The sequence below is a fragment of the Gambusia affinis genome, linkage group LG13 (assembly GCF_019740435.1).
Source record: "Gambusia affinis linkage group LG13, SWU_Gaff_1.0, whole genome shotgun sequence".
NCBI lineage: Eukaryota > Metazoa > Chordata > Actinopteri > Cyprinodontiformes > Poeciliidae > Gambusia > Gambusia affinis.
In genome coordinates this window covers 4,029,250-4,057,158 of record NC_057880.1, presented here as the reverse complement: position 1 = coordinate 4,057,158, position 27,909 = coordinate 4,029,250, and the positions used below count along the sequence as shown (strand labels likewise).

Below are 27,909 nucleotides of genomic sequence, written 5' to 3'. Positions count from 1 at the left end.
TGTTTCAGGTTCCTCAGGCCAACATTTGATTTGTTGGAAGAGCAGACTTGGAAGAGATTGACTCAGAGCAAATAGTTATATTGTTTTAAGCTAGTCTTTAATCGGACATGAAGCGAATGAAAAGGTCTTGTTCTACTTTTTTTCTCCCCTCCAGGGGGTCTTTTGTGGGCTCTAGTGTCTCTTATATAACAGTAGGCTGACAGGAAAGGTGGGAAGACATGTGGCAAATGTCGCTGGGTCTGGGAATCGAACCCGCAACGGCCGCGTCGAGGACTCAAGGCCTCCAAATGTGGGTCGCGCTATCCCCTACGCCACCACAGCACGCCCCAATCTTGTTCTACTTTCAATCACTCACAAGCGGATGTCTGGTTTAAAGACACCTAAAAAATGTGTTTGTGTTTAAAACTCAGCAAAGTTGAAAGTAAACTAGGGGGGGGGGGAAAAAGGAGAAACGATGGTTGGAATTCAATTATTCCTGTTTATTTAAGCCATGTACAATAAAGCTTCGTTGCAAGTCTTTCTCCAAAACTTTGTACAACACCCCTTAAAATGCACATAAAAAAATAAGAACAAACATCATGTTGACCTGCTGAAAGCTGTGGAGGGCAGTCGTACGGCCACTGATGGGACTGAGGGACGATGAGGGCCGACGGAGGGAGGTACGGTTTAAAATCGACTACTCCTTTGGGAGTTCACCACTTCCCAAAACCCCCACCCCCACAGTTTAAAGGACAGATCAGAGAATCTGAGACTTACTCCTGATCATCAGTTTCAATGCAGCAAAAACCAAAAACACTTTTGAAAAATGTGTGCAAAGGGAATGAGAGGTGGAGTACTAAGCAGGAATCTAAAAAAAAAAAAAAAAAAAAATCACTTTGCTTTTTATGACTCTGGCTTATTAATTCTCTTTTAGACATGAACGTGCAATTTGGGCAACACTTGCTCATTTAATTGTGAGTTAATATTCAATAAACTTTCTAATCAAGTGAGTCGTTTTATGGAAACAACACAAAGAGAAGGCCAACTTAACATGGGCAGGGCATCACTCTGCAAACACCACTCCATCATCTTTGGTCAAATAATTTTGTAAAAAAAACAAAACAAAAAAAAATCAGAACATATTTTGTTTGCTTTCGGCGAATAAAGAGACACTAACCTAATTCCAACAGAAGGAAAAGTTTTTGCCCTCCCTTAAAGTCCTCCCCCCCCCAAAAAAAATCCTTCAACTACTTTTCATAGAATGTTAAAACTTAGTAGCTTGTTCCCAAATGTCTGTTTTAGTTGGGGGGTTTTTTTATTTTCATTTTTTTTCTCTAGCTCGACTGTTTGTTTCATTCCAAGAGGGGAATGCATCTTAGCACCTGCATGGGAAGCTGCAGTTTCTACTGGTCACCCAACAAGAGCTGCATTAGTAGCACAAAAACAGAAAAAACCTCTTTCTCATAGTGAACGTTTCATTTCCAGCCACACACAGTGACGGGTGCACCAACTAATCTTGGATGCAGAACATGTTGAGTTTTTGAGAAAAAAATAAATAAAATGTAGCTGGCTGCTATGAGCTGCACCGCTGATTTTATTTTTATAAAGAAGGTTGAGAAACAGAGCTGTAAGCACACAATACTCACTAAACAAATATACATTCATCTGGGCTAGAATCCTAAAGCAAAAAGAATGTTTCACTTACATACATGAAAGCAAACAGCTTAAATTAACATTTACATGCGTTGGGATGTAGCATTTATTCAGAGAAATGAGGTGAACTGTCACATCCGTAACGGTTTGTATAATAAAGTAAAAGAGTCATACTGACGTCTAGGATGGAGAAGTGTTCAGCACAAAACGAGATGTTGGAAGTCAAATAAATAATCATGAACACAGGAACAGATTCAAATTAGCAACCATCTTGTACCACTACTTACTCAAAATAAACTTAGTTACAAGCATTTAAAGAAGGGAAGAAAGTACCAGTGCATAAATAAGTTGCAACAAATATTAAAAAGAACTTTGCAGCAATTCTCACATTTATCAGGAAAAATATCATCAAAACAAGAACGAAGGATGAATGCAATCATAGGTTATTGGACGAATGGAGAGTTCCTCATTTGTACTTCGGATTGGCCTGTTTCTCAAGGCGAAATTCTCAAAGTGAACAATCATTAAACGTTACTGCTCTCCACCCTCATCAATGAAGAAATGTGCAAATTTTGCAAAGACCTTCAACCAAAGTAAGATTAGAAGGGTTCCAGTAAAAAATAAAAAATAAAAAATCAAACAAACCTGAAAGACAAACACTTAGCACATCTAAGGGGAGACGATGAAAACAAAAGACATCCTAGGTCTTGAGATGGGATCACAAATAACGTCAGTAACGAATTCTCAAAACCGTAATTTCATTAACATTAAAGAAAAAAAAAGGTGAGAGTGAAAATACCTCAACGTCCGCATGTTTAGGACAGACTGGACAAAATCCTCAGTATCGAAATCATAAATGGGACACTACTTTGCTGAAAAGCCCAAACCCAACTCACATGTTACGTTTTCATCTCTTTCCAAATCAGTACTAATGAAGTGCCTCCACACAGATCTGCTCCTCACTGATGTCATCCATCAACTGCACCTCCACAGGGCTGCACATGTCGCTGTCATACACCTCTGGTCCCATCAGGACTTCCTCCTCCAGACTCTCTGCTTTGCTTTTGAATCCTTGCTGCTCTGAAGGAGACATGCTCTCCACAGACTCCAAGTCCTCTATGCCTGCTCGGTAGTGGATCATTAGAAGAGTGAGGGCCTGAAGTCTCTCACCTGACTTAGCCAGAGCAGTACAGATGAGGGCCTTTCGCCGGGAATCCGTGGCCTCCTTCTCTTCCATCATAAGAGCATTATTATGCTCCAGCTCCTGGTCAATTTCTTGTTGGAGTTTGTCCAGCATGAGCTCCAGCTTCTGTGAGCGCTCCTCTGTGGGCAGGCCCCTGTACAGGTCCCGGCCGATCTCCTTTACGGCGATGAAGACGCTGTCATCCAGTCCGCCCTCTTTTCGTACAAGTTTGCTGGTGCCACTGCTGCTGGTTGGCTGCTTTGATGGGCTTGGCCCACTAGTGTAGGTCTCTGTGTCACTGCTCTCATTGTCAGATGTGTTGGGCGTTTGCTTGGGCGACGGCTCCACAGCTCCAGGCATCGCGTCGGTCACCTGCTCGAGACGCGTCTTGGGTACCTGGCGAAGATTGAGCAGACGTGAGCTGGTATTGATGATGTGACGCGTTAACCCGGTGGCCCGGTTCATAGTGGATTTGGCTTCAGGATCAGCGCCACGACGTTCAGCCGTTGCCACGCAGAGAGGGCTTTCAGCAAGGCACTTATCCTGGCACTTCTTATGGCAAACGTAGGAACAAATAATACACTGCGAGGCTGCCTTCGTCCAAACTTTCTTTTTGCAGTATTCACACCAAGTTGGGTTCTGGAACTGCGTGTCGTGGAAGCTGTGCCGGACTTCATGAGACTGCATAGTGCCATAAGCCAAATCATCACGTGGTACAGAGGGAGTGGGTTCTTTCTCTCTCAAATCCTCCTCATGGAGGCTTCCCTCACGCTCCCGTTCCATCAAGCCCACTGGACCCTCTAACTCACCCTCGGCCAAGTAACAGAAGTTTAAGGTGATATCTCCATAGCATAGCTTCTCATTGAAACCCTTGTGCGTGCTGAGATTGCGTAGTGCAGTGCGGCTGACATTTGCTTTTGGCTCTGGGGGCCCCAACCTAAAGATGCTCTGGTACTCTGCAGAAGATGTAGCCATACATTCCAGTGCCACATGCTCCAGTGGGAGGCTGACATGACCCAGGCACAACAAACTGCCTAACTTAAAGGGATCTTTGCACCACAGGGCCACATTAAGATACTTATGGTGAGTCTCCACCTCAAACACCACAGAGGCCTTGGACCAGCATGCTGTATGTTTACTAAATATAGTTTCTGGGGATTCCCAGAGTGAGTGGTCATCTAGACTGTCTCTTGTCCCAAAGGTAATTTCTGAAACTTTGTCCTTTGCTTGATCTGCCTTGCTGCTGTTAACCGCGCAAGAACCAAGAATCTCATCACTGGCGTCTGCTGCTTTTGTAAACTGTTTCCCTTCAGACTGCTTGATGCTTGTCTTCTCTGTGCCACTCTTATCTTCAGTGGTTCCACAAACTGGAATCTTGTCTAACGATTTTTCAGAAGCACTGGTGGTGGTAACAACAGTGTTTGTAACTGAATCAACACCTTCTAGAAGACTGGTTTCTGAGGATGCAGATGTCAACCGTATCTGTGGCCTTGGTGGCACCGGGGGACGTGAGGGAGGAGGTGCAGGAAGAACAGTGGGCCGATGCACACTCTCACCTGGTTCACTGATGGTTTTATGTGGTGAGGGTTTGGGCGATTCTTTGGGCTGGGGCTTTAGCGGAGACTGCAGACCGACAAGGTTCAACTTTCGGTTCAGTATGGGTGATATGGTACCAAGGGGCTTGGAAGCCAAGTTGGCCACTGTTCTTTTGGGACTTTGGTTAACAGCAAGTAAGAAGTCCTCCTTAGTGTCATTGATATTTGCGTTACTTATAGTAGGTCCACTAGGCTGGATGGATTTGGTGTCCACGAGCAACTCCTCAAACTCAGAGTCCATGTCTTTGCTGTCAGAAATATCAGAAAGAGTGGTGATGGGGGCTGGGTCCTCCTCATAACTTGTTGGCTGGGGAGTGAAGGCGGTTTCCTCTAGTTGACTAAGTCCCTCCTGCAGAGTCCCAAGGTTTCCTAAAGGAGGAGGCTGATGGCGAACTGGTCTCTCATATAACACCACCACCCTGTCTCCTGCCTGTTTCAACAGTTTGGGCACTTGAACTGAAGACGTCACTTTCACTCCTGTCAAAAGAAAGCACACATTTTTCCTTCAGTAAAACAAAGTCATTTTGTGTCTCTTGAACTTTCAAAAATCCATTTTTCTCTTTAAGTAATTAAACAACTAATACCTCCAATAGCAATGAGCCGATCGCCCTTCTGTAGGTCAGCCAGGGCTGCAGGAGAGTTGGGTGTTACAGTTTCTATGCTGACATAGACTGCATCACCTTCCAAGCCAGGTATGTGCCTGAACGTCATCCCCACATTGCCACACGGTCCTTTAATAACCTCCGTCTGATGCAAACAAATAACAGAAAATTGAACAGTAAAGTAGACTGAGACTCTAGGAGCTATACATGTCGGACTACAACCTTATTCTCTACAAGCACTGGCAAAGATATGGAAAGGCTCAAGGTTGCATTATGTAATATGATCAGCGTCTTAGCATGGGGTGAGCCTTACTGATATAAAAAGGCATGCTCTGATCTGATCCAGGGTGGTAGTCAAGGAATTTTTAAAAGATTAGTATTGGAGTCCAAACTCAAATCCTTGTCAATGTTGATTGCGACTGGACCTGTGTGAACGGTCTGTTGCATCATGTCAACCAATCAAGTTTATTTGTAAAGCACATTTCAGCAACATGGCAGTTCAAAGCACTTTACATAGGGAAGCATAAAAGAACATCACAATTGTATCATATAGTCAACAGTTGTGAGAACATAACAGACATTACATTTTCTCAAGTGCCATCATTAGAATCATCAATACATATCAAACGTCGATCAATATTCTATTTATTGTGGTTCAAAAGCAACTCTAAACAAGTGGGGTTTTAGCCTTGATTTAAAGAAACTCAGTGTTTCAGATGTTTTAAGGTTTCTGGAAGTTTGTTTCAGATTTGTAGTGAATAGAAGGTGGAAGGTTGAAACAACAACAGCAGATCTTTAATGTATTGTGGTGCTAAGCCGTTCAGTGATATATAAACTAACAACAGTATTTTAAACTCTATTCTCTGAGCTCCAGGGAGTTCGTGGAAGGACTTTACAACTGTGCTCTACCTGCCTGGTTTTAGTGAGAACGCAAGCAGCAGCATTCAGATTTTTTTACCTGAGCCTTAGTTTCTAGCTGTAACAACTGAAACTGTGTGCCGACTCGAGGTCGTTCTTCTCTAGAACCCCAGATAATTACTTTAGTTTTGTTTCTGGTCAGCTGGAGAATGTTATGTCAGATCCATGCATTTATTTCTTGTAAGAATCTGTTCAGTGCATGGATGTATTCAGATTTACCAGGTGACATGTAGAGCTGTGATTCTGTAACATGGAATATTTTCATCTGACTTTTAGAAAGAAGGTCCAACTATGATGTCTTCAACCCAACAGAAGTCAGTCAAAGTCACAGCTGCAGAAATAACAACATGCTTCCTTTATGACAATTTGTGCAAAAGAGCGAGAAGTGAACAGCAAATAATAAAGTGACTGCAACTTTGAAGAATTTTATGGTGACCGGTTGAGATTGTTAATCTGACAGAATAACATTTTAGGATGTTTCCGAGTATGGGAACTATACGAATGAGGTGAATATGGAAAACATTGGCAAGGATAAAGATGGTGCAGGTGCCTCTTCATTTAAAAGAAAGAAGAGCTGACATGGTGTGGGAAGGCAGAGACAAATGACTGTAATTTCCCATGCTATCATTTGTTACTGTTCAGCTGGAAGGTAGTGATTGAGTTAGAGCTGGCCCTGAATAAGCAGATGATCTATACATACTGGCAGGCGAGGGGGTGAGGGAATGGGTTTAGCAGGTGGAGGGCTAAAGCTCACTGCTATGGGTGAGTACTGAGCTACACTATTCGCAGTCAAGTTACATCCCAAAATGAAACCAAATGTAGAACTGATTGAAGCTAAAACCTCCCACATCAGTGGTACAAACTTGCCAAACATTTAACTTTTGTGGATTTTGCCTTGTTAATAGAAAAAAATTACTCGACTCTGACTGCAATATTGCTTACGTGATACATATGATAATGACTATAGCTCTTATAAACATGTTTTAAACAACAATAAGTTAAGTAAATTAGCTTCTCACCAATTAGATAAGAATATAAATAGATGACTATTAAAAGAAGCATCTGACAACACAGACTTTTTCTTTAAATAAAAAGGTAATATTTCAGAAACAGAAATGCTTAAGACATTTGACTGCTGGCAGTGATTTTGTTTAGCTCTGTACTTTCCTCTTCACAGTGGGAAATGGCCACACACAATTCTGGTAAGCTTCATAGTGTTGCTTCCTTTACGGTGGAGCCAAACATTAGCGATTGGGTAAAATCTGGTTCAATGGTTAAAACTCCAACAGAGTTCTCACCTCCAGCAAGTGATTGTTTCTCAACAGCTGAGTGTCAAGACCTTCTGTACAAAGCAATGTGTAGAACAAGTGGCTAGTCTTTTCCAGGCTAGTAGTTTACCCGTTGACACAATTTGTACAAAGTGAACTGTCCACACAGACAGCAGAGGATATCATAGTGACAGAACAAAGACTGTCAGAGTCCTTAAGTATAAAATTTAATTGGTTTTCAGGGTATAAGATGTGGTCTTAGCATCTGGGACAGTTACACTGATGCCATACATTACAAATAATGTCATACACCACAAACTAATACACAAAGAGTAGTTTGTGGTGAACAAGACAACTTGACAATTCACTCAAATAATTATATATCACACCTTTTTGGCTAATAACTGGAATATTGTTCTCCATGCAAGGACAATAATTGGAACAAGTGTTTGTCCATGTAACCTACTTTGTGTAAGAGTAAGGTTCAGGAGAACCCTAACCCTAAGGTTACTATGGGGACAAATGTAGCAGCTACTCATAACATAACCTTTATTGTATAGTCTTTTAGCAAACAACCTGAAAACTGCATAGAAACACAAGATATGCAAAACATGGGGATATTAAGCAGGATATTGGAAACAGAAGATGACATATATCCTCACTTCAAACCTAATGACTTAATCCATCTAACACAGGGTGTCGGAGCAAACGAGGAAATGACCTATTCTTTCTGACAAGAATGATTCAGCATAACAGTCTTGGACACCATGCTTAGAAATAAAAAGAAAACATGCCTTTTATATCAAAACTTTTCTACGTAGTCTTCATGATGAAAAAAAAAATCTGGGCTCAGTTGGAAATACTAAGCTCTAACTCAACAAGTTTGGCTCCAACAAAGTACAGGTTCGCTGAACCATGCAATACTTTGCGTTGCCCGTTTTTTACTCTTCATAAAAGCTACATCTGGTCTGGCGTTCTGTTTTACTATGAACAAAACAGAACGTCCTTCCAGGATGTCCTTCATGGAAGGGGGGCAATGACTAAGATACTGCTGCCAAAAAGACATAATGCTCTGCACAGTCTCTCTCCTGGACAAAGCTATTGGCTGAGCTTTTGCTACGACTAACTGTATGTGCTCAGATTCATCCAATAGACCTGAAGACCAGTTCAGAGCTCATCTCTATTGTACTCTGGCTCATTGTGTTTAAGGAAAAGAATTAGCTCAGCTTTACATTTAACTAAGTCAGTAAAAATCTCATCTGAATATCGTCTATGACCTGGACTGAATTTGGTGCAGTTGAACCGCCACCTCACATCAAGGAAAACTTATTTGATAAGTAATTAAACTTTCCATCAGCAGACTGAGTTGCAGAGGCTTGGACAGACTAGCATTGTATCAGGAGGCTGATTTTTTTAACACAATTAAACCTTCACTCCACGTATTTCATAGTGACAACACGTCACTATGCCCACGTGTTGTGTCAATATGTCAGTGAAAGCATCGTATCAATTCTAATTCTAAATGTGTTTGAATTTCTCTTTACAAAAAGAGGTAAGCCAGAAGCTTGCCACTTGTTCATGACTAGCCTTGCAGTCTCTATTGTGGTCACTTGCCTTGCAGCAACTACAAACGACAGTTGTGTAGCGAATAACGGGACCATATTGGCAGGAAGGGTGTTCAAGTGCGGACTTCACGTGGCTGTAACAACCATTTGAAATAGTGTGTCTGAGAATTTCTGCTGGCCAAACGGCAAGAGTCCACTAGCCACCAGTCCTCTCCTCAGCCCAACCCCGCCCCCATCACCACTGGGCCTGCTAATTAGATGTGGCAGAGAATTGCTGTGCACTTGCCTTGCAGCGACTGGTACCCTATAACCATACACAAATCGATCTGACATGTGGTATGAGATTAAATTACCAAGCAGCGCAGTGACAGGAAAAAGAGTTTTCTCCTCCCCAACCTCTCCATCTCACACACACCCTGGCAGACCTGCTGTAAACCAGAGGGATGCTCAACCAAGCAAACGGAGACGCCGTTTCAGTCCACCCACCACCTGGTTACGTTCCACTGGAAATTTGATCCAGGTAGTCGAATAAGCTTCTAGTCTCAAACATTTATAAGAATGTTCCCTACAGAATATCCACTTCAGCAGATTGTCAATCCAATCCCAATTAACTGTCCCCATAAATTCAACAAAGCAATTACATATTTCCAATACAGTTGCAAAAGAGAAGCTGAAAGGCAGTGAGGTGAAGTGAGTGTTTGCCTAAATAGAACTTGCACAAATAAGGTTGACAATTTAAGAAGTGGAAACGAATTGATTACGGTGGTGGGTTTGTAGTAAACATGGCAACATAAGAAACCTTCAAAATTCAACCTCTTTGGTTTTATAATGCAACTACTTTGGTGTCTGGAAGTAAATTAGGTCTAGTAGCCTTATTTTTTTGCATTCTGGTGCATGTAGTCTGAAGCTCACAATGCATCAGTGTGTAAAATAAAGCAGTGAGAGGGGGATTTTATCAGAGGTTCTTTTAGGGATCAAAGAAAGATCGGTCTAGTTTTCTATCCCGGAGGATAAGAGGAGATCATGATAGCTCCCAATTTGAACATATTAACCTTTGATTTGTTCTGTGGCCGAGCAGATATAAAGAGAGGCTGCTTCACCAAAACAGATGGTGAATTGCTCCATTTACATCTGGCCTGTTCATGCTGCTACGTGCTGTTTGGTTTTTCTCCTCAGAGACAAGAAAGCAGGAGCTGCTTGTTGTCTTAGTCGATGTTAACAAGGTTAGCCACTGCTGCTCAGCCCTGAGAAAAAGAACCAGTACACCACAATTAAACTGCAAATTGCAGACGCACTAAACCAGCGCTCGGGAGCAGAAAGGGCAGAGAATTCACATATCAAATTTTGCATTTAAAATGAGCTTTCTTTTGTAAAACCTAAATATAGTTTTTCCTTTTTTAATAGTTCCTAAATCCAGATGAGTTTGGAAAATTGCAAATGGTTGACTTCAAATGAACAAAAACAGATTCTATAGGGAATTATTTTATCCTGTCTGCCGTCAACTTTAGCTTTTCAACAACTGGATCATTCTCTAAGCGAGCCAACATAAGAGAAACTAAATTAAAGTCCACAAATACATTGACCGACAGTCTTGTTTAATGCCACACAGAAGAGGTTATGGATTAAAATATTTAAAGAACTTTTTTTTTTTTGGAGAAAAAAATGCATGCTTTATTTTATTTTCCTTGGAATCGGGATAATATTTTTTATGGTTAAGAATTTATTTATTTATTTTTTAAGATTTTTAACAGTAGTGGCCTTAATTGAACAGTGAATTGACATGAAATATGGAGTAGACAGTAGGAAAGGATATGCAGCAAATGGCATGAGATGGGAAATGAACCCAGGTCCACCAGGTTGACAAGCGGAGGCTCTAAACATGGAGTCCGTGCTCTGCTACCTCAGCCATCAGCGTCACAAGTTAAAGAACATTTATGGCTGCTTCTTGAGAGTAACATGCAACTTTTTCAAACCTCCTGAAAGAGTTTGGACTTCAGTTCCTAACCTAACTCTTCAGAGTATGCCTAAAAAACAACAAAACAATGTTCATTCAAAACATATGAGCTGAAAGAATGAGCAAGATAAGCAGATTCTGAGAAGAATCTCTAAATCACATTTTTAAAAAATTGCAATGTCACCTCAATAAAAGCTAAATGCACACCTTTACACATTCTCTCTGTGTGCTTGGGCTAAAACGGCTACATAGAATAATCACTTATCTGTTTCATCTATGAAGTCAGCAGCTGCTGCTACTGAGCAGAGACCGTATCACGGGAGGTTTGTTTGCACCACAACTGGAACATATGAGAGCTTTTGAAGGAGCTTATATTGGTGGTGTGTGGAAATGGGAGCAGGGCTCTATTTGCACTTGAGCAGAATGGACTTGCACACTCCTTTGTGAATCTATTGTGGGCACAAAGGTGACAGAGCATCCAGTCAAGCAGCTGTACACACTCTACAGGCTTGCTCTTTAGAGGAACTTCTCTCAGAAGTCAGCTTGCAACTAATTTCACGTCCCAGCCTCTCCCTCCCCCCCCTCTCCCAGCCTCCCCCCCTCGTCAGCTGGCAGCAAGACAATTCTTACTTGGATGTGTATTCAAGTCACTGTACACTATTGAGTCCCAACTTAAAAAAATAAACATGTTACCTGACAGATCAGACCTGTGCTGACTCACCTGTCAGCATCCCACCACTACTGCAAGCTTTCTGTTGTCACTGGGAATCCTGGATAAAATTTGATGAAATATTGTGCAGTGTGTCCCCAGCTTAACTCAACGGTTCTGATTTTGGTTGATTCAAGTATTTCTATAAATGACTACATCTGGATTTTTTTCTATGTTTTAACTGAATTGTATATACGACAATATGAAGACAGATCTAGTTCTGACAATCTAAGAATAAAGCACGCCGGTCGACTGACCTCCAATTTGCACAATTAATATGACAGAAATGACATTATAGCCTTTAATACACCCACATAAGTAAATTATGGAACTAGCTGAATTATGGAACTCCAACCAGTTTATGCTGTAAAAACAAATGAACGGATGTTCATCCCAGCACTGGATGGCAGGTCTTTCTTGAGCTGAATGATTAACCTTAGTGTTACATTTATAATTGTTTTGAGGCTCAAATCTGAATTTTTAAGTTACTTTTTTTTTCTTTTTTTTTTATTGTATGAGGCAGGTTTCAAAAGCTTGAACAACAAAAGCTTTGCCATGGAAACATAGGAAAACAAAAAGGTGTTCTGGCTAATTTGCACTTGAATTGACAGGAACAGCGGTTTGTTCGCCCACACAGTCCCCTTTCATAACACGGTCATTGTGCCACAGCTGAAAAATAATCATCTGTCATGACTGTTGCATAATCCTTGTTGATTGGATGACAAGTATATTTTCACCTGCTAGCAGTCCCCCAAAAAGGTCTAAGACATCATCTGCAATTTAATACATTATCAATTTGGCATTTTGGTTTTCTTCCCTTTGAGCGCCGAGGCTCGTCTGTCACACAAACGCCAAGCTTGTTTCACTGAACTCCCATCAAGTGGCCCCTTGACCACACAGCATTTACTTATTCATGTAACATTTGCACAGTCTCACCTGATTTTATCCAAGGAATAAGCAAGTCTGCAGGTTTTGAAGTCAAAAGCAGTTTGTTTTTTTGTTGTTTTTTTCCAGCAAAGCCGCTGAATCTCCATGAAAATACAACATCAAATACAAATCTCTGTTAGAACAGAAAAAAACAACAACTAGTGATTTAATTTGTCTAATGTGCTGCACAATAAATCTTGTAAAATGTCATTTTTTTGGGGGGAAAAAAAACATCATAAGTATATTTGGTGGTTTCCATCATTCTAGATAACATTTATATGGCAGACGAAAAACAGACATGCCTACGTCATGTCGGTCATCTGATCCTTGCAAACGGAAGATTCGTCAAGGTAACACTGTGATTCAGCAATCAGTCGCATCTCCAAATATCACACAGATCACAAAGATCTTGTTAAACCAAGATTAATTTAAACATCCAGCAATGTCTGGATTTGGCACAAGGCAAAGAAAAGGCTTACATATCAGAAAACTATCAAGTTCCAAATTTACTCCTGAAAACAATTATGATATTAATGACTGACACACTTTTTTTTTTTATTGAATTTAAAATGTATTGATCTTTGAGAATGTGTTCTTGCATTACTATGCCATATCCAGTATTTGGTAGAAACAACAGAAATTTGGCCGATGGTAGAAATCTGCAGTCTACTGGCTGACTGTGGTAATGCTTGTTGACGTAATCAGCTGGTATCAAAAGAGAGCAAGCAGGAAGAAGCCCGACTAAGAGCGCAAAGGAAGTGAACAAGTCTGTTGGAAAATTCATCTTCATGTCCGGCTGGGTCCACTGTGAACATTTCTGCTTGTGAGCTCTGGTTAGGGGCCCAATAGTAGGTTCATGGACCTCAAGCCTCTGGAGGATCCTCCACCTTGAGGCTCCAGCAGCTTCAAATAACTGTTTTCTGCTTTGTAAGGGCATTTTAACAGCTGCTCTCTTAATCTGATGAACTTATCTAACAGAAACGTTCCTCATTATGTCTTTATCTGTACAAACCCATCTTTGTTCTGAATCAGCCACAAATCTCTTCACAGTATAATAACGCTTCAGTTTTCATTAAATATCTAATGTTTCCATACCTTGTCTTACGGCACTACACTATCTGATGATTTTCATCAGCAGATATCCTTTCTCTTTACCATATAGAGCAAAACCTGTGGCCTGATTAATAATGTGGAACATCCTCCTTAATTAGATTTCCTTTAATTGAGCTCACCAGACAAACTAATCAACCAGCTCTCTGAAATTAATTATAGTGATTCAAAGGGACCTGACACACAATAACATCTATAAATTTAATAGCACAACAAAAAAATTATCTTTATGACACTTAAATCCAATTTGCATAATAATTTGGAACACTGTGTATATATGCTTAATTATAAAACTGACAGGTCTTTCATTCAGTTTGATACTTGAATATAGCACCGCTATACCCAACACTTTATCAAACACTGTATCAGGAACATTGCTTACATGAAAAACCGATTGTGGTTGGTCATATGTTCAGGTATTATTTGCAGTTATGAGCATTGACTTTAACCCTTAACGTCTAACAGGTCATTTCTTTTCTGATAAGAAGCCATGTCTATGGGGCGAGAAGAAAAACATCCCAAATAGTAATGGCAACAAATCTGTAATGTGGCTGTGGCTCTGCTGGTCATGCACATGGCAGCTGGTTTATTGAGTTTCCTTGGAGGTGAATTGATCATGAGAAGAGTGATTAGGAACAAACAGCTTGTAGGACCAAGCCCTCATGTCTTTAATCTGCTTTTTTCCATACAGCCAGGTATTGTCAAACACAATTAGAAAGACTCATTCAACTGACACGGGACTGTGGAAACGGCTGATAAATGTATCAGCTGCTACAATTCAATGGGTTTGTTACAAAATAATACCAAACATAATGAATCCCTTGGGTGTGCTCTAACTACATGCTAGATGTACATGCTATTGTGTAAATACGCTGTTGTGGAATCTTTTTCTAGAGTCCAAACAAATTGGCTTCCAGATTTTAAAGTGATCCAGAATTGGTAGAACATGTTGGCCTAAATATGTTGTAATTTTTCTATTAGCTAAAGAAGATGCTGTTTATGATATGCCAAAAATCCTAATTCCTTAAAAATGTCTATCTTTTATTGCATTTTTCTCTCATGGAGTTTGCCATTTTTTCACCTGAAGGGTTGATGGCCCATTTTGGTCGGTTCTGTACTGAAGTCAGCACAGGAAGGCTAACTTTACCTGAGTTTTTTTTTAATCAATTTTTGTTTGTAGTAACTTTAGACAATGCCACACTGTGTCAATATCGGCTGAAATTTAAAAAAGACAAACAGTGAGGTGAATCTGGATAATTTACCAAATTAAAAAAGGAAGAGTGCAGTGGGAGAGTCAAAGCCGAACACAACTCCTGAAGGGTCTACATTTGTGCCCTCAACATTTTTCTCCAGAAGACTGAGTCATTTGTAAAAGCAAAATTGACAGAGGCTTTAACAGTTGATTGTTACCTTCGCAAAAAAACAAATGCCATGCTGCTGTGCTGCCTTGCTGAGACAAGCAGAGCTAGAAGCTCTTTCAAATGGTAATGGAGCTATACTGCCGCCGGTACTGAATATGAAACCACAAATCCGACCGGACCAAGACCAGATCGATGCTGGACCCCAAACGGGTGTTACCAAACCGGACACAGAGCTACAGACGCTGGGAGAAAACATCAAAGACAAGCAGCGCTAACGGAGCTATTACTACTTGAAATACTAACAGAGCTATACTGCTGCCTGTATTATGTTAGATCAGCATACGCTGTCAGAACAGAATACATGCAGTTAGTACGCATCTGTGTGCCTGCACATTAAGAGGTCCACGACATTTAAAGAAGCTGTCAGTTCAACATACACGACAAGATACACAAGTCAATTAATCGTTTTCAATGATGACTAGATAGATACACATGCAGTATCATCATAGATTCAGGCTTTTAAGTGTATTTAAAGCAAGGTCTAGCTGTGGCTGCAGTCAACTACGAAACACGCCCCGTATAAAACATGCCTCCCTCTTCCTGGATGATGGACTGGTTAACTGCTAAGTGAGAAGGTCATACAGCTGCTATTAAAGTTTAAGGCGATCTAACTTCTACGTCATGACGTTAGGTTGCTAATTAAATAAAAGCATATGGTAATGGGCAGCGTATACTTGTCTGACAAATATAGCCGTCAGTTTGTGCTACACGTATGATTGATATATATACATACATACATACATACATACATACATACATACATACATACATACATACATACATACATATATATATATATATAGCTAGAAAATCCCTTAAATTTGGCTGGTTACTCACAAACAAATGTTCTCGATTGCATCACATTGGAAGATTTCAACTCATTCTAAGTAGTTCACTGTCAAAACCAAACCCAGAGAGAAAGAAATCCTTAATGGTCTCCCCAAATAACCGTAGCATGGATGAGTGAAGAGTGCTTTCATAGATTCAGCTCATTCATGAGTCAGGCGATTTACAACTCCATCATCAAGACAGAGATATTGAAGTATTAATTAACAACAATCACCACATCAAACTTAATGAATGAAGTCGGTTTGTGGGATCAGGTGTAACACTTCCAGTTTGTGCTCCAAGCGTTTGCTGACATGCTGTGGTACCAATGTGTTAGCTGCTTAATGATGACGATGCTAATATTAGCTGGTTGACACTAAATGACTGGAGCAGCAATTCTGAAATGTCATTCAGAGCTCGTGCTTTCCAACAAAACACAAAAACGATATGGCAGAGTTTATCATTCATATCAAATTCAAGACATCTTATTCCAGACAGGGACCAGTAGGTTTTGGTGCTCGCTAAAACAGGCTCAAGGCAACGCCTCAGAGCGCCAACAGGTTTTTCAACATATGTTGCATCAATGAAAGACATAAATAACTGAGGATTAAATTTAAATCTAACATTTGCAACTGCTTTTAGTTTTCCCATCTTATTACAGCCTCCAGTGGAAAATCAAGGCTCATGCAGTCGGAAATCCAAACAAGCGACGTGAACACACTAAGAGCAACAAGTGTTGCAACACAACAGGACATTGACCAGCATGCTTGTATGTGCACACACACATCCCCCTTCTCTGCCCCTTCAGTTAAGCTGTCAGCAGGCATCACCACTGAGGGCTGAAAATGAAATCGACAAGGCAGATGTGCAAACATGCCTGACATACTGCACTTCACCACTTAAAACACAACACACCATGGATGGGTAATAATAAAAAGAAAAGCACAATTGTCTACGGAAACAGAACAGCGAGTTTTTATTATGTGAAGCTTAAAGACTTAGACAAGCTGACGGCGTGTCCTCATGTCTCATGGAGCCATTTCTTGTACAGCCTCCTGCAAGTTGTATTCATACATTCAATGAGTGGCTTTCAGCAGATAAATCCATGGAAACATTGCTTGTAGTAAACAATCCCTGGCCAGGTTTACCTCCACTGAACACTACTACAATAGGAGTAAATATCTGTCTTGACAGACTGATTTATGCCCTCCAACTTAAACTGAATTTAAAATAAAACTTCATGTTATGACCCAACTGGTTTTTAATTACTCCATGCTACTGATAAAATTGATTATTGTATTTAATAATCCATTTTGACTTTGATACAAAGACAAATGGTGACTGAAGCTGTTGACCGTCGGTCAGCTGATTTATGAACTCATTAACTGTCTGGTTTTTTTCCAGCTAAAGATGAAAGAAAAATTTAAAAACAATAAAAAAGAAAATGAAATTCTGCTTCAATCACAAATAGCAAAATCCTATTGCTAGTCTGCATCGATTAAAACAGAGGTCTGTCTTTAAAGATTGCACTGGCTTAATCTGTATTATTATAGCTTACCTTTTTTTATGACTTTATCTATTATAGTGGTGGAAGACTTAGCCAACATGTTGAATAAACACACACTGCATTAGATTTTAAATATTTTCTGTGTCATTCAGCTCCTTCTAGAACAAGAAGAACAAGCTGTGAGTTGAAACAGGTAAATGAGAGACAAACGCAGAGCAACTGTGTTCCAAGAGAAGATATTTCAGCCCTGAAATCTATCAGCAATAGTTCATAATAAATAGCAGGGGGAAAGGGGCATGATACTTGGAAAAAAAAAAAAAAGAACAAACAAAAAGCTTGATATAACTGGCTTGTCTCCATTGTGGAAATTCTGTCCTGCAGGAAACACTTAAGATAGAAGATGGAGAAATTAAACTAGTCCCAGTTAACCAGGTTTAGAAAGACAAACCACATAGAGAAAAGCAGAGCATGTTGGTAAAACCGTTATACTTTTAGGCAGATATTTATATCTGGGCTTCATCAAGGGGGAACAGCAGAGAAAGAGGGTGAATTGACCTTTTGCAGATGGTATAGTCTTTAATCCTTACTACTGAGTCCTGCTGAGGACATGCAGACTGGGGAGGGCTGATAAATCAGGCTCAAATGCCACTAGGAATCTGCATTCGTGTGCCTCTATTAACAAAAAAGGAATACGGACACTTTGAAGTGGGTCCACTCAGAGGGCTGCGCTGAGGGCGAAACCGCTGGAGTGCAGAGACGGAGCGGTTCACACAGTATTCACTGATAGAAAAGCTGCCTGCACCTTTACCTGACGATGGGACAGCGTGCTTCATTCACATCTGGCTCTCCGTTTCAGCCAAAAGACATAAAGCAAACGCTGCAGCAGCAGAGATCTTGTACAACTCAAGACAAATAAAACTCATTTCCAGTTTTACAGCAACATCCACCACCTTAAACCGACACCTTCACAGAAACCACTGATTCTGATTTTACTCTGCATATTTATTGCATATTTATCCCTAGACATTTACATAGAAATCTCACAAACTGCATAACGCAGCTTTAAACGGATAGACAAATGGAAGTTGTTGTTTTTTTTAGTTGTTTTTTTTTTTTTTACATTTGCCACACTGCCTGAAGTTTAAACGTACAGTTACAGATGCAGGCTATCGCTGGACAGACTGCTGCTGAATGAGCATCCTGTGTGTTCACAAAAAGCAATAAATCAATTAGTCACATGATCAATTAAAACAAGCTCAATAATATACATTTGCATGGTTTATTGTTTTTCTCTCTTTCTTTCCCCCTTTCTCCAAAAAACTGGATGTGAAAAGTCTTCAGTCAGGTGCATTGGTCCCAACTGGCCCTTTCATAATTCGTTTTATTTATTTTTGCTGTCGTTTTGTTTATTTATTTAGGATATTTAAAATGTCTTCCAGTTCCAGTGTTGAATGATTATTAGAATTTAAAGCTCATTGATCTTGGAGAATATGTTTCTGCATTATTATGCCATTACCGTTATATTACTTGAAAAGGGTTATTGATTCTCACAATGACGTTTGGGACAATTTATTGTCCAGCAAAATTTCTTTGATAGGCCTACCTGAGTGCATCATCATCTTATATTTATTTAAAGGATAGATTTTTGTTGTGCTTTGTGCATTCAAAGCTAGGGTGGCGCAATATTTCAAAAATATATCACAATCACAGCTTCAGCGTGAGCCATATGAATTTCACAAAGGACCGCTGTGAGTCCAACAGTGATTGGCTGATATATTTTGCGAGTTCTGAAGTTGAACTGCTGGCTAAATATTGCATTAAGACTACAGAGTCTCTTCATAGCAAAAGCTCACACTCGCAACAAATAACATTGCCAAACAGGTTAAAGGTCACAGAAGAGAGAAGGAAGCACAAATTAAAGAGAAAAGAAGAAAACAGGCAGATATCGCAGCATTGCAATATTTACCAATATCAATGTCATCATAAGATTTTAAGATAACTGAGGACCAGTTTCAGCAGAAAGCTTGTTACAGAGGCTAAAGAGTCTGCTGTTTGCTTATACATTTACACATTGGGAAAAGAACAAAAGAACAAAAAGACAAAAAACGTCAATGTTCCTGGTTGATCCATTTAAAAAAAACAAGGGAAAATAGTGTGAGAAGAGTTCACCTTCCAATGACGGGTTAGAGCCGCTGAATAAAACGTTGGCCAGTTTCAGAGACAGACTGATTGATGTGCATCACACGTGAGTAAGTGTGATAAATTCTAGATAGGATATGATGCTGATGAGACGATGTGCGAAGTGTTTACGGGAACAGAACAGAAACTGTGTCCACACAGGTTCACTACAGATGCTTTGGGGAAAGGCTGGGGTGTATCGCAGGAATATTCGGCCGTCAGGTGAAGCTCACACATTAAGACGTTTCCCCATTAGAACCAGGCAGGCTCTATGGATATGAATATTGTTGAATATTGCTTTCTTACCACATAATGTAGCCTGAAAACATGAATAAAGTACAAACAGCAAGTTTGATATGAGAGCAAACTGCATAAATGAGCTGACTGCCTGTATCTGCAGAGGAGAAACCAAGACAGAATAATAAAAAGAATAGACATTTTAAAATGGCAGCTCTAGGGGCACATGAATGGCTTATGTTGTCTCAGAGCAGGTTGTGGTATTTTATTGCCCCCTGCTGGACGAGTTCTCAGCTGCCTCTCATTATTTAAAGGGGCGACATGAGAAGCAACAAAAGGTTATTATTGTTCGACAGAAATAATCTGTGAGCCTTTACAAATGCCATTGAGAGGTGTGTGGACAGCTCGGCAGCGGCAGGCTGGCTGGAGCCTCGGCCGGTAATTAGGTGTGACATTTTCCCCTAAAATGGTCATTAGTCACTTCCAAAGCAGCCTGATGTGATGACTGTAATATCTCTAAATTGCAACAATTAGAAAGGTTTGCTGCAGGGGGCCTGAAGATTTCCTCCGCTTCGCAAAATGTCAACAATGGAACAATCTGATCAATGCAGAGAAGATGACAATGAGCTTTTATTAATGTGTCATCTTGTCGACGTTTTCCAATAAGCAGCATACGACGAGGAAATGTTTGCGTGCCAAAGTTGTCCTACATTACAAGTTTTTGCATATTATTAAATTGGCATTTGTGTCTAAACCGTCAGCAGAGATTATTCAATCAGATTGCAATGACCCACAGATGTCCCTTCATCTCTGCCTTCAGACAACTTACAACAGTACAGCGCCATCTGCTGGTTGTGATAAGACGTACAGCATCTCTTAAAATATTCCAGCATTGTGATCAGTTTGCTTCTGAGGATTTTATACAGTGGTTTGTTGTTGGAAATGCAGCATGCGTTAAGGTATTAGCAGAGAAAACTAATTCTGGCACATGAGATGTTTAAAGTGTCCGTAAAATGTTCAGCTGCAAAAAAACTAAAATAAAAATAGATTTAAAATAAACTCGTCTGTCACTGTAGCAGCACAATCCAATACTAAAAAGAATCAAGTTTAACTTTATGCGCATTTCTAAACAGAAGGGGAAAAATGTTTATTTTAACTGTAAGAAGAAAAAAAAAGAAAGGATTTGTGCCCAGTGGCACAAATCCGTGTCGGCTGATCGCCCATCTCCCATTATGGGCATGCAATATTATCAGGGTTGCAATGATAATATTAGGGTTGTCAGAGCTCCTTCTGCTTCTTCTCGGCGTTGTGCATAAATAAGTCGGGAGCAGGATAAGAACACCAGACAGGAGAACAGTGGATGGAGTGGAAAAATGGCATACCCGCTTTATGGAGCTGCGCGGCTTCTCCTTCCACTGCAGGCTGCTCAGCTCCAGGGTGCAGTGAACGTAGGTTTCTCGGTCGTACGAGCCCAGGATGAACAGTCTGCAGGCACAGACAGGAACAGTGAGATCACTAAGACTGCTGCAGGAAGCCATTTTCTGATAGGGAAATCCTTATGGAGAAGGAAGGCCAAGGAAATGTCAGTCAAGAGAGTCCGCCAATGTAAGCAGGTTTGAAACTTGTGTTGGTATGGAAGGATTTTACTGCCATGAGTCGAGAGCACACATTTTCAGTCTGAAAGCAGGATTTCATGTCTTTTGTTCTCAAAACTTTTCATACTTGTGGCTACATGTTCAGGCTGAAAGCATTGCTAACAGCCTAGAGAAGATCTCAGGCAGGAGTTTGATCGCCCAACCAAAGAAAATAGATCCACATACCCAACTGTTCTGTGGATCAGTCTCTATATTGATTGATGGATAAACATGTCTATATTGATAGATGGACACATAGACATATCTATAGTGGCAGTGCAGGTTGCTACAATCAATAGTTCTATATTTGAAAGAGAGCAGAAGGTTTGAGTGCAATCATTACAACTTTTGAGAACAAAGACAAGAAGTTTTGCTTTCAGACAGAAAACGTGTGCTCTCGACTTATGGCAGAAAAATTCCCCCATATTTTGGAAGCTGATTTTATGCTCAGTAGTGTGCTGCTAACCACAACCACAAGGTGGCAGTAATGGATCAAGTTGTTTGAAGCAAGACTTTATGACAATGGACTACTGTCATAACTACACCTAATATGTAACTAATAGCGTCCTGGGAGAGCTACACATTATAAGTTATACAAGTCTAAACATGTATAGGACTTTACATTTGAGGTACAATACAGAATAGGGGTGAGGCATCACCCCAACATAGTCAAGCTCACTCCTTGAATATGTATAAAAACTTCAAATATATGTCTGCAAATGTAATTTTGTTTTCCCTTTCTCTGTACAATACTCTACGAATTGTTGAATATTCTAAAACAACTAAAAAGAAATAAAAGCACTAATAAAGACGGGCATAGCCACAAGAGTGAGTGAGAAGGCCGGTGGAAGAGGAGACGATTTTAATGGAAAGCTCTTGTTATTACTAGATTACGTTGATCCAATCATTTGTGGTCCATAAAACACACTCGTAGTTAAGCCCCATCTCCCTCTCACACACACCCCTCTAACACAACAGGCTCTGGTTAATTAATGAAACCCTTTCACAAATGGTCAACATTGTAGCTTTAGAAAGGTGAGATTTTTGAAGATTGACAGCGTCCTTAGTGATGAGCTCGCTACATGCAATAGGGACGTAAAATTGAAATAAGCTGCAATCAAAAGGCCTGCAGTCACATGGGGTGTCGAGGTGAGAGAGAGAATACACCTTTACAGATCTGGAGAAATCAGACGAGTGAATAAACCCAGATGATCCTTGTCAGCTAGTGGGACTGTTGTTTTCCACTAACAGCATAAGCAATATTTGGAAAATAATGTTTTGCTTTGTTACAGCATTTTGTCTTTGAGTTAGAATTACTGGTGAAAAGTGAAAACTTAAAAATAATCAGGGGCATAAAGTTTATAGTGTGAAGGATTCGCACTTATCACCCAGACTGAGTAACATTAAGTGGACTTCTAATTACAGAACAGGACAGAATGAACACAGCTGCTGGAGATGAATTTTTCCCTTTAGCTACTGACAGACAAAGAATATTTCTTTTCCATTTTGAGCATAATTTAATCAAACTGAAAAGGGATTGCAGATGAAGATGATGTCAAGTTGCTGTTGCTAACCCTGAATTCACAAGCTGCTAAATCATGTGGTGGACTTCTACTGCTCCTTCCCTTTGGTTTAGCTTCTGTTGAATAAATGACAAAGCATAATGTGTTTGGTGACCAGATGTCTTGTTATAGATAGCTCAGACAACTTGAGCAATAAAAAAAAAGACCGTTTTGTCTTTTTTTACAAACCTGAGTATATCAGGTGACTGTTTTGAGAGATTTTGAGGACTACAGATTTATTTGATTTTTGAATTTTTGGGGGTGAAATTTTTACATGCACACACACACCAGTGCTTCACTCTTAATACTGACAAATGTGTGCAATCTGTAGACATGACCGAAACATTGTGGTCGGACCAAAAGATGTCGAGAGACACGGTGCAAACCAGGTCCAGTATTCTACGTAAGAGTCTGTGGACACAGATGTCCAGGTCAGTCAAGTAAGAGATGAAGTGAAAGAGTGTCACCTGCTACATTCAATAAGAGTCACTCTGAGTTTGCCTTCCACCAGCCTGCTGTCCTGGACTGACAGATCCAAATCGCAGGCTGAGCCCAGCGGAGGCTGCACTTGGAAGGGAAAGAAGGGCTTGTATCTGCAGAGAGAAAGAGGAAAGATTTTTTTTTAATTCTAAAAGTTAAAAACTCACTCCACACGGTTCAACACAGAGTAAATAATCGTGCAATTCAAATCCTGGTGCATAAAATTCAGGCTAATTCACCAAAACACAGTTAGGATTCATTCTAGTTCTTATGAGATACTCTGACTCAGTGGATCCCACTCATTGCCCCGTATGGGAGAACATCAGCAGGTTAGTGGTTGCTCAGAAGGTTGATCAGACTACAACCAGAACTGCTGATTCCAGTTCAGACTAGAACCAGAACTGCTGATTCCAGTTCAGACTACAACCAGAACTGCTGATTCCAGTTCAGACTACAACCAGAACTGCTGATTCCAGTTCAGACTACAACCAGTACTGCTGATTCCAGTTCAGACTAGAACCAGAACTGCTGATTCCAGTTCAGACTAGAACCAGAACTGCTGATTCCAGTTCAGACTAGAACCAGTACTGCTGATTCCAGTTCAGACTAGAACCAGAACTGCTGATTCCAGTTCAGACTAGAATCAGAACTGCTGATTCCAGTTCAGACTAGAACCAGAACTGCTGATTCCAGTTCAGACTAGAACCAGAACTGCTGATTCCAGTTCAGACTAGAACCAGTACTGCTGATTCCAGTTCAGACTAGAACCAGAACTGCTGATTCCAGTTCAGACTAGAACCAGAACGGCTGATTCCAGTTCAGACTAGAACCAGAACTGCTGATTCCAGTTCAGACTAGAACCAGAACTGCTGATTCCAGTTCAGACTAGAACCAGAACTGCTGATTCCAGTTCAGACTAGAACCAGAACTGCTGATTCCAGTTCAGACTAGAACCAGAACGGCTGATTCCAGTTCAGACTAGAACCAGAACGGCTGATTCCAGTTCAGACTAGAACCAGTACTGCTGATTCCAGTTCAGACTAGAACCAGAACTGCTGATTCCAGTTCAGACTAGAACCAGAACTGCTGATTCCAGTTCAGACTAGAATCAGAACTGCTGATTCCAGTTCAGACTAGAAACAGAACTGCTGATTCCAGTTCAGACTAGAACCAGAACGGCTGATTCCAGTTCAGACTAGAACCAGAACTGCTGATTCCAGTTCAGACTAGAACCAGAACTGCTGATTCCAGTTCAGACTAGAACCAGAACTGCTGATTCCAGTTCAGACTAGAACCAGAACGGCTGATTCCAGTTCAGACTAGAACCAGAACTGCTGATTCCAGTTCAGACTAGAACCAGAACTGCTGATTCCAGTTCAGACTAGAACCAGAACGGCTGATTCCAGTTCAGACTAGAACCAGAACTGCTGATTCCAGTTCAGACTAGAACCAGAACTGCTGATTCCAGTTCAGACTAGAACCAGAACGGCTGATTCCAGTTCAGACTAGAACCAGAACGGCTGATTCCAGTTCAGACTAGAACCAGAACTGCTGATTCCAGTTCAGACTAGAACCAGAACTGCTGATTCCAGTTCAGACTAGAACCAGAACTGCTGATTCCAGTTCAGACTAGAACCAGAGCTGCTGATTCCAGTTCAGACTAGAACCAGAACTGCTGATTCCAGTTCAGACTAGAACCAGAACGGCTGATTCCAGTTCAGACTAGAACCAGAACTGCTGATTCCAGTTCAGACTAGAACCAGAACTGCTGATTCCAGTTCAGACTAGAACCAGAACGGCTGATTCCAGTTCAGACTAGAACCAGAACTGCTGATTCCAGTTCAGACTAGAACCAGAACTGCTGATTCCAGTTCAGACTAGAACCAGAACGGCTGATTCCAGTTCAGACTAGAACCAGAACTGCTGATTCCAGTTCAGACTAGAACCAGAACGGCTGATTCCAGTTCAGACTACAACCAGAACGGCTGATTCCTGCATTAAATCAGCATCCAGTTCTTAACAATACTTTATGCCCATATACAGACATCTCCTAAGCCCCGCCTCCCTGAGAGACAACTTCCTATTGAATCTGATGACTCACAACGCCAAGGCTTTTCCCCTGGAGGTTGTAGCCATGGCAACATGGTAAAGAAGCAGAAAAGGAGAACATCAAAAAGGGATCATTTTCTGTGCAATAAGCTCTCTAATTTACAAACACCTGAAGTTTGCAGGTGTTTATATTTCTTTAAGTGTTCTGTGTACAGGTAAGCCTAAAACTATTCATACCCCTGGTTATTTAAATGTATCATTTTCATTCAAGCAAAAGGTTTATTTTTGATAAGATATGAGGCATAATTTCCGAGAAACTAACGCCAAAGAAGTATCAGCTTGGATACAAAGCTTAGAAGGTCTCATTATTTAGCTCCCTCTGTAGGATCTATCAGATTCAAGTAGTAAGTTAAAATTAGTCTCATTAGTAAGACGACTCTATTAGCTACACCCTTTCTCTAATCCTGACTGGCTGGTTATGGTGACACCTGCATCACACGCCCTTTAATCTTTAATCAGTTTACGTTACAACACAGAATCATTGAACAGAAGCACCTGCTGCAGGTTCTCTGGTGAGATCTCTCACTTCCCCCAAGAACAGAGAATAGCCTTTAAAAGTACTTCTGTTTATAAATCACTGAATGGCTTAGCACCAAAAATACATTACAGATCTGCTGCTGTTGTATCAACGGCGCAGACCTCTCAGGTCTTCTGGTTCTGGTTCTGGTTCTCCGTCCCCAGAACCAGAACCAAACATGGAGAAGATCCATTCAGCTTCCATGCACCACAAATCTGGAACAAACTTTCAGAAAGCAGCAAAACAGCTGAAACACTGCGACACTGCTATTAGCAATCAAAAGCATTGCTTTTAACTTATAATAACTGGAACATATTCGACGTGGATTGATGATTTTGATGATGATATTTGACTACATGTAACGTTTCTCACTGGTTTCTCAACTGGTCACTGTATGATTTTTTTTTCCATCTATTTAAGATGTTTGTATGTTTTTATGACAAAGAACTTTGGACTGCCTTGTTACTTAAAAGTGTTATACAAATAAACATTGGCGTTAAGAGATCGGCTGGTAGCTGCACACTGCAATTTAACATCTGCCTGTTCAGCAGCAGTGTGTTGGGAACCTTATGCATCTTAAACAACGTATAGATGAGGACATTCAATACAGCCGGCGTGGCTCAGCTGAGGGACATTCCAGATGCGTCGGCCACATCCCTCACAAATGGTGTCACAGATCTGATCAGTGCGGACGAGTGCAATTATGAGAAGCGTCAGAAGCACATGTCAACCTTTGGAGCAGAAGGATCATTAATTTCTTTTAGAAAAGTGAAATATCAGGGCTTATTAGAGCCTTTGAAAACCCCGACCTCAAGCTTTTTCATTGCGGAGTGTCACTGATCCTGCTCTAATCGGTTAGAGCACAGGTCTCAAACTCCAGTCCTCAAGGGCCGCTGTCCTGCAGGTTTTAGATGTGCCACAGGTACAAAACACTGGAATGACATGTCTTAATTACCTCCTCCTTGTGTAGATCAGTTCTCCAGAGCCTTAATGACCTGATTATTTTATTCAGGTGGTGCAGCAGAGGCACATCTAAAAATTGCAGGAATGGAGTTTGAGAACCCTGGGTTAGTCTGAGACTTGACAGCGGAGAAAAGGACAAGAGACAGAGGTAGGTTTCAGTGAAACTTTTACCTTACCTGGTGCAATCAAAGAGGAAGTGAACATCACTGCTGCACTAAGCAAAGCTCACAGAAGACCAGCTTTAATGACAAACGTCTGAGGTCAATCAAATGATTCAAATGGAGGTCTGGAGAAACCCCTAACATCACGCCGTGTCCCATGAGGTGGAGGGCAGTAATCACTCCCCACATAGCGTGACACATTGGAGGCAAGCACAGTGATGCAATCGAGCAATGGAAATCAAGTTTTAACTTTATGTAAAATTGAGGCTAAATCTTAAAGCTACACTAACAAGAGCAAAATGCTGCAAGACTTTGCAGCAACACAACATTTCATGCGGCATTATACTCAAGTCTAAAGACCAATGTAGCTGTGGGGAAACAGTTTCACTTTTACTTCATTTTTATAACGAGCAGGATAATGTGACGCTGATCAGGAGTCTTCCCAGTGGAGCAACAGCTACCCAGCACAGTGGACATCAATAGAGTATTCCCCCATATGTGAAGCTGACGGCTGTTCGCAGTAATGCCTGGATCGCCTCCAGAAGGCTGCGGTCCCAACCCTCCCCTTCTGTGAACCACCATCTGTGCCGCTCAGCAAATCCCAAGGCCCTATTATTACATCACCCCCATCACACTCACTCTACATGATCAGGAGATAATGCACACTCACACGCACATGTTCAGAGTTTCTTTTGCAGCACTTCCCTTCTCTAGACAGGTCTTTGCAAGCAAAAGAAAGATGTGAACCATTAAGTATTAGAGAAAGAAACTCAGATCCTTTAAGCTCCAAATCTGCTTTCTAAGGGCTGGGAGTGTTTGTGGGTGGATGGGTGGATGTGGGTGTGTGCG

General features: G+C 40.8%; 1 protein-coding gene across 1 annotated transcript in view; it reads right to left on the bottom strand.

Annotated features, from left to right (window-relative positions):
* Positions 1-458: 458 nt before the first annotated feature.
* Positions 459-27,909, bottom strand: part of pdzd8 (PDZ domain containing 8) — a 32,953-nt gene continuing 5,502 nt past the window's right edge. The window contains exons 2-5 of the mRNA XM_044137102.1: positions 23,298-23,423; positions 21,017-21,119; positions 4,995-5,157; positions 459-4,887 (exon numbers count right to left, since the gene is read on the bottom strand). Coding sequence (XP_043993037.1) covers positions 2,561-4,887; positions 4,995-5,157; positions 21,017-21,119; positions 23,298-23,423 — 2,719 coding nt within the window. The 3' untranslated portion in view covers positions 459-2,560. The remainder of the gene's footprint in view (positions 4,888-4,994; positions 5,158-21,016; positions 21,120-23,297; positions 23,424-27,909) is intronic.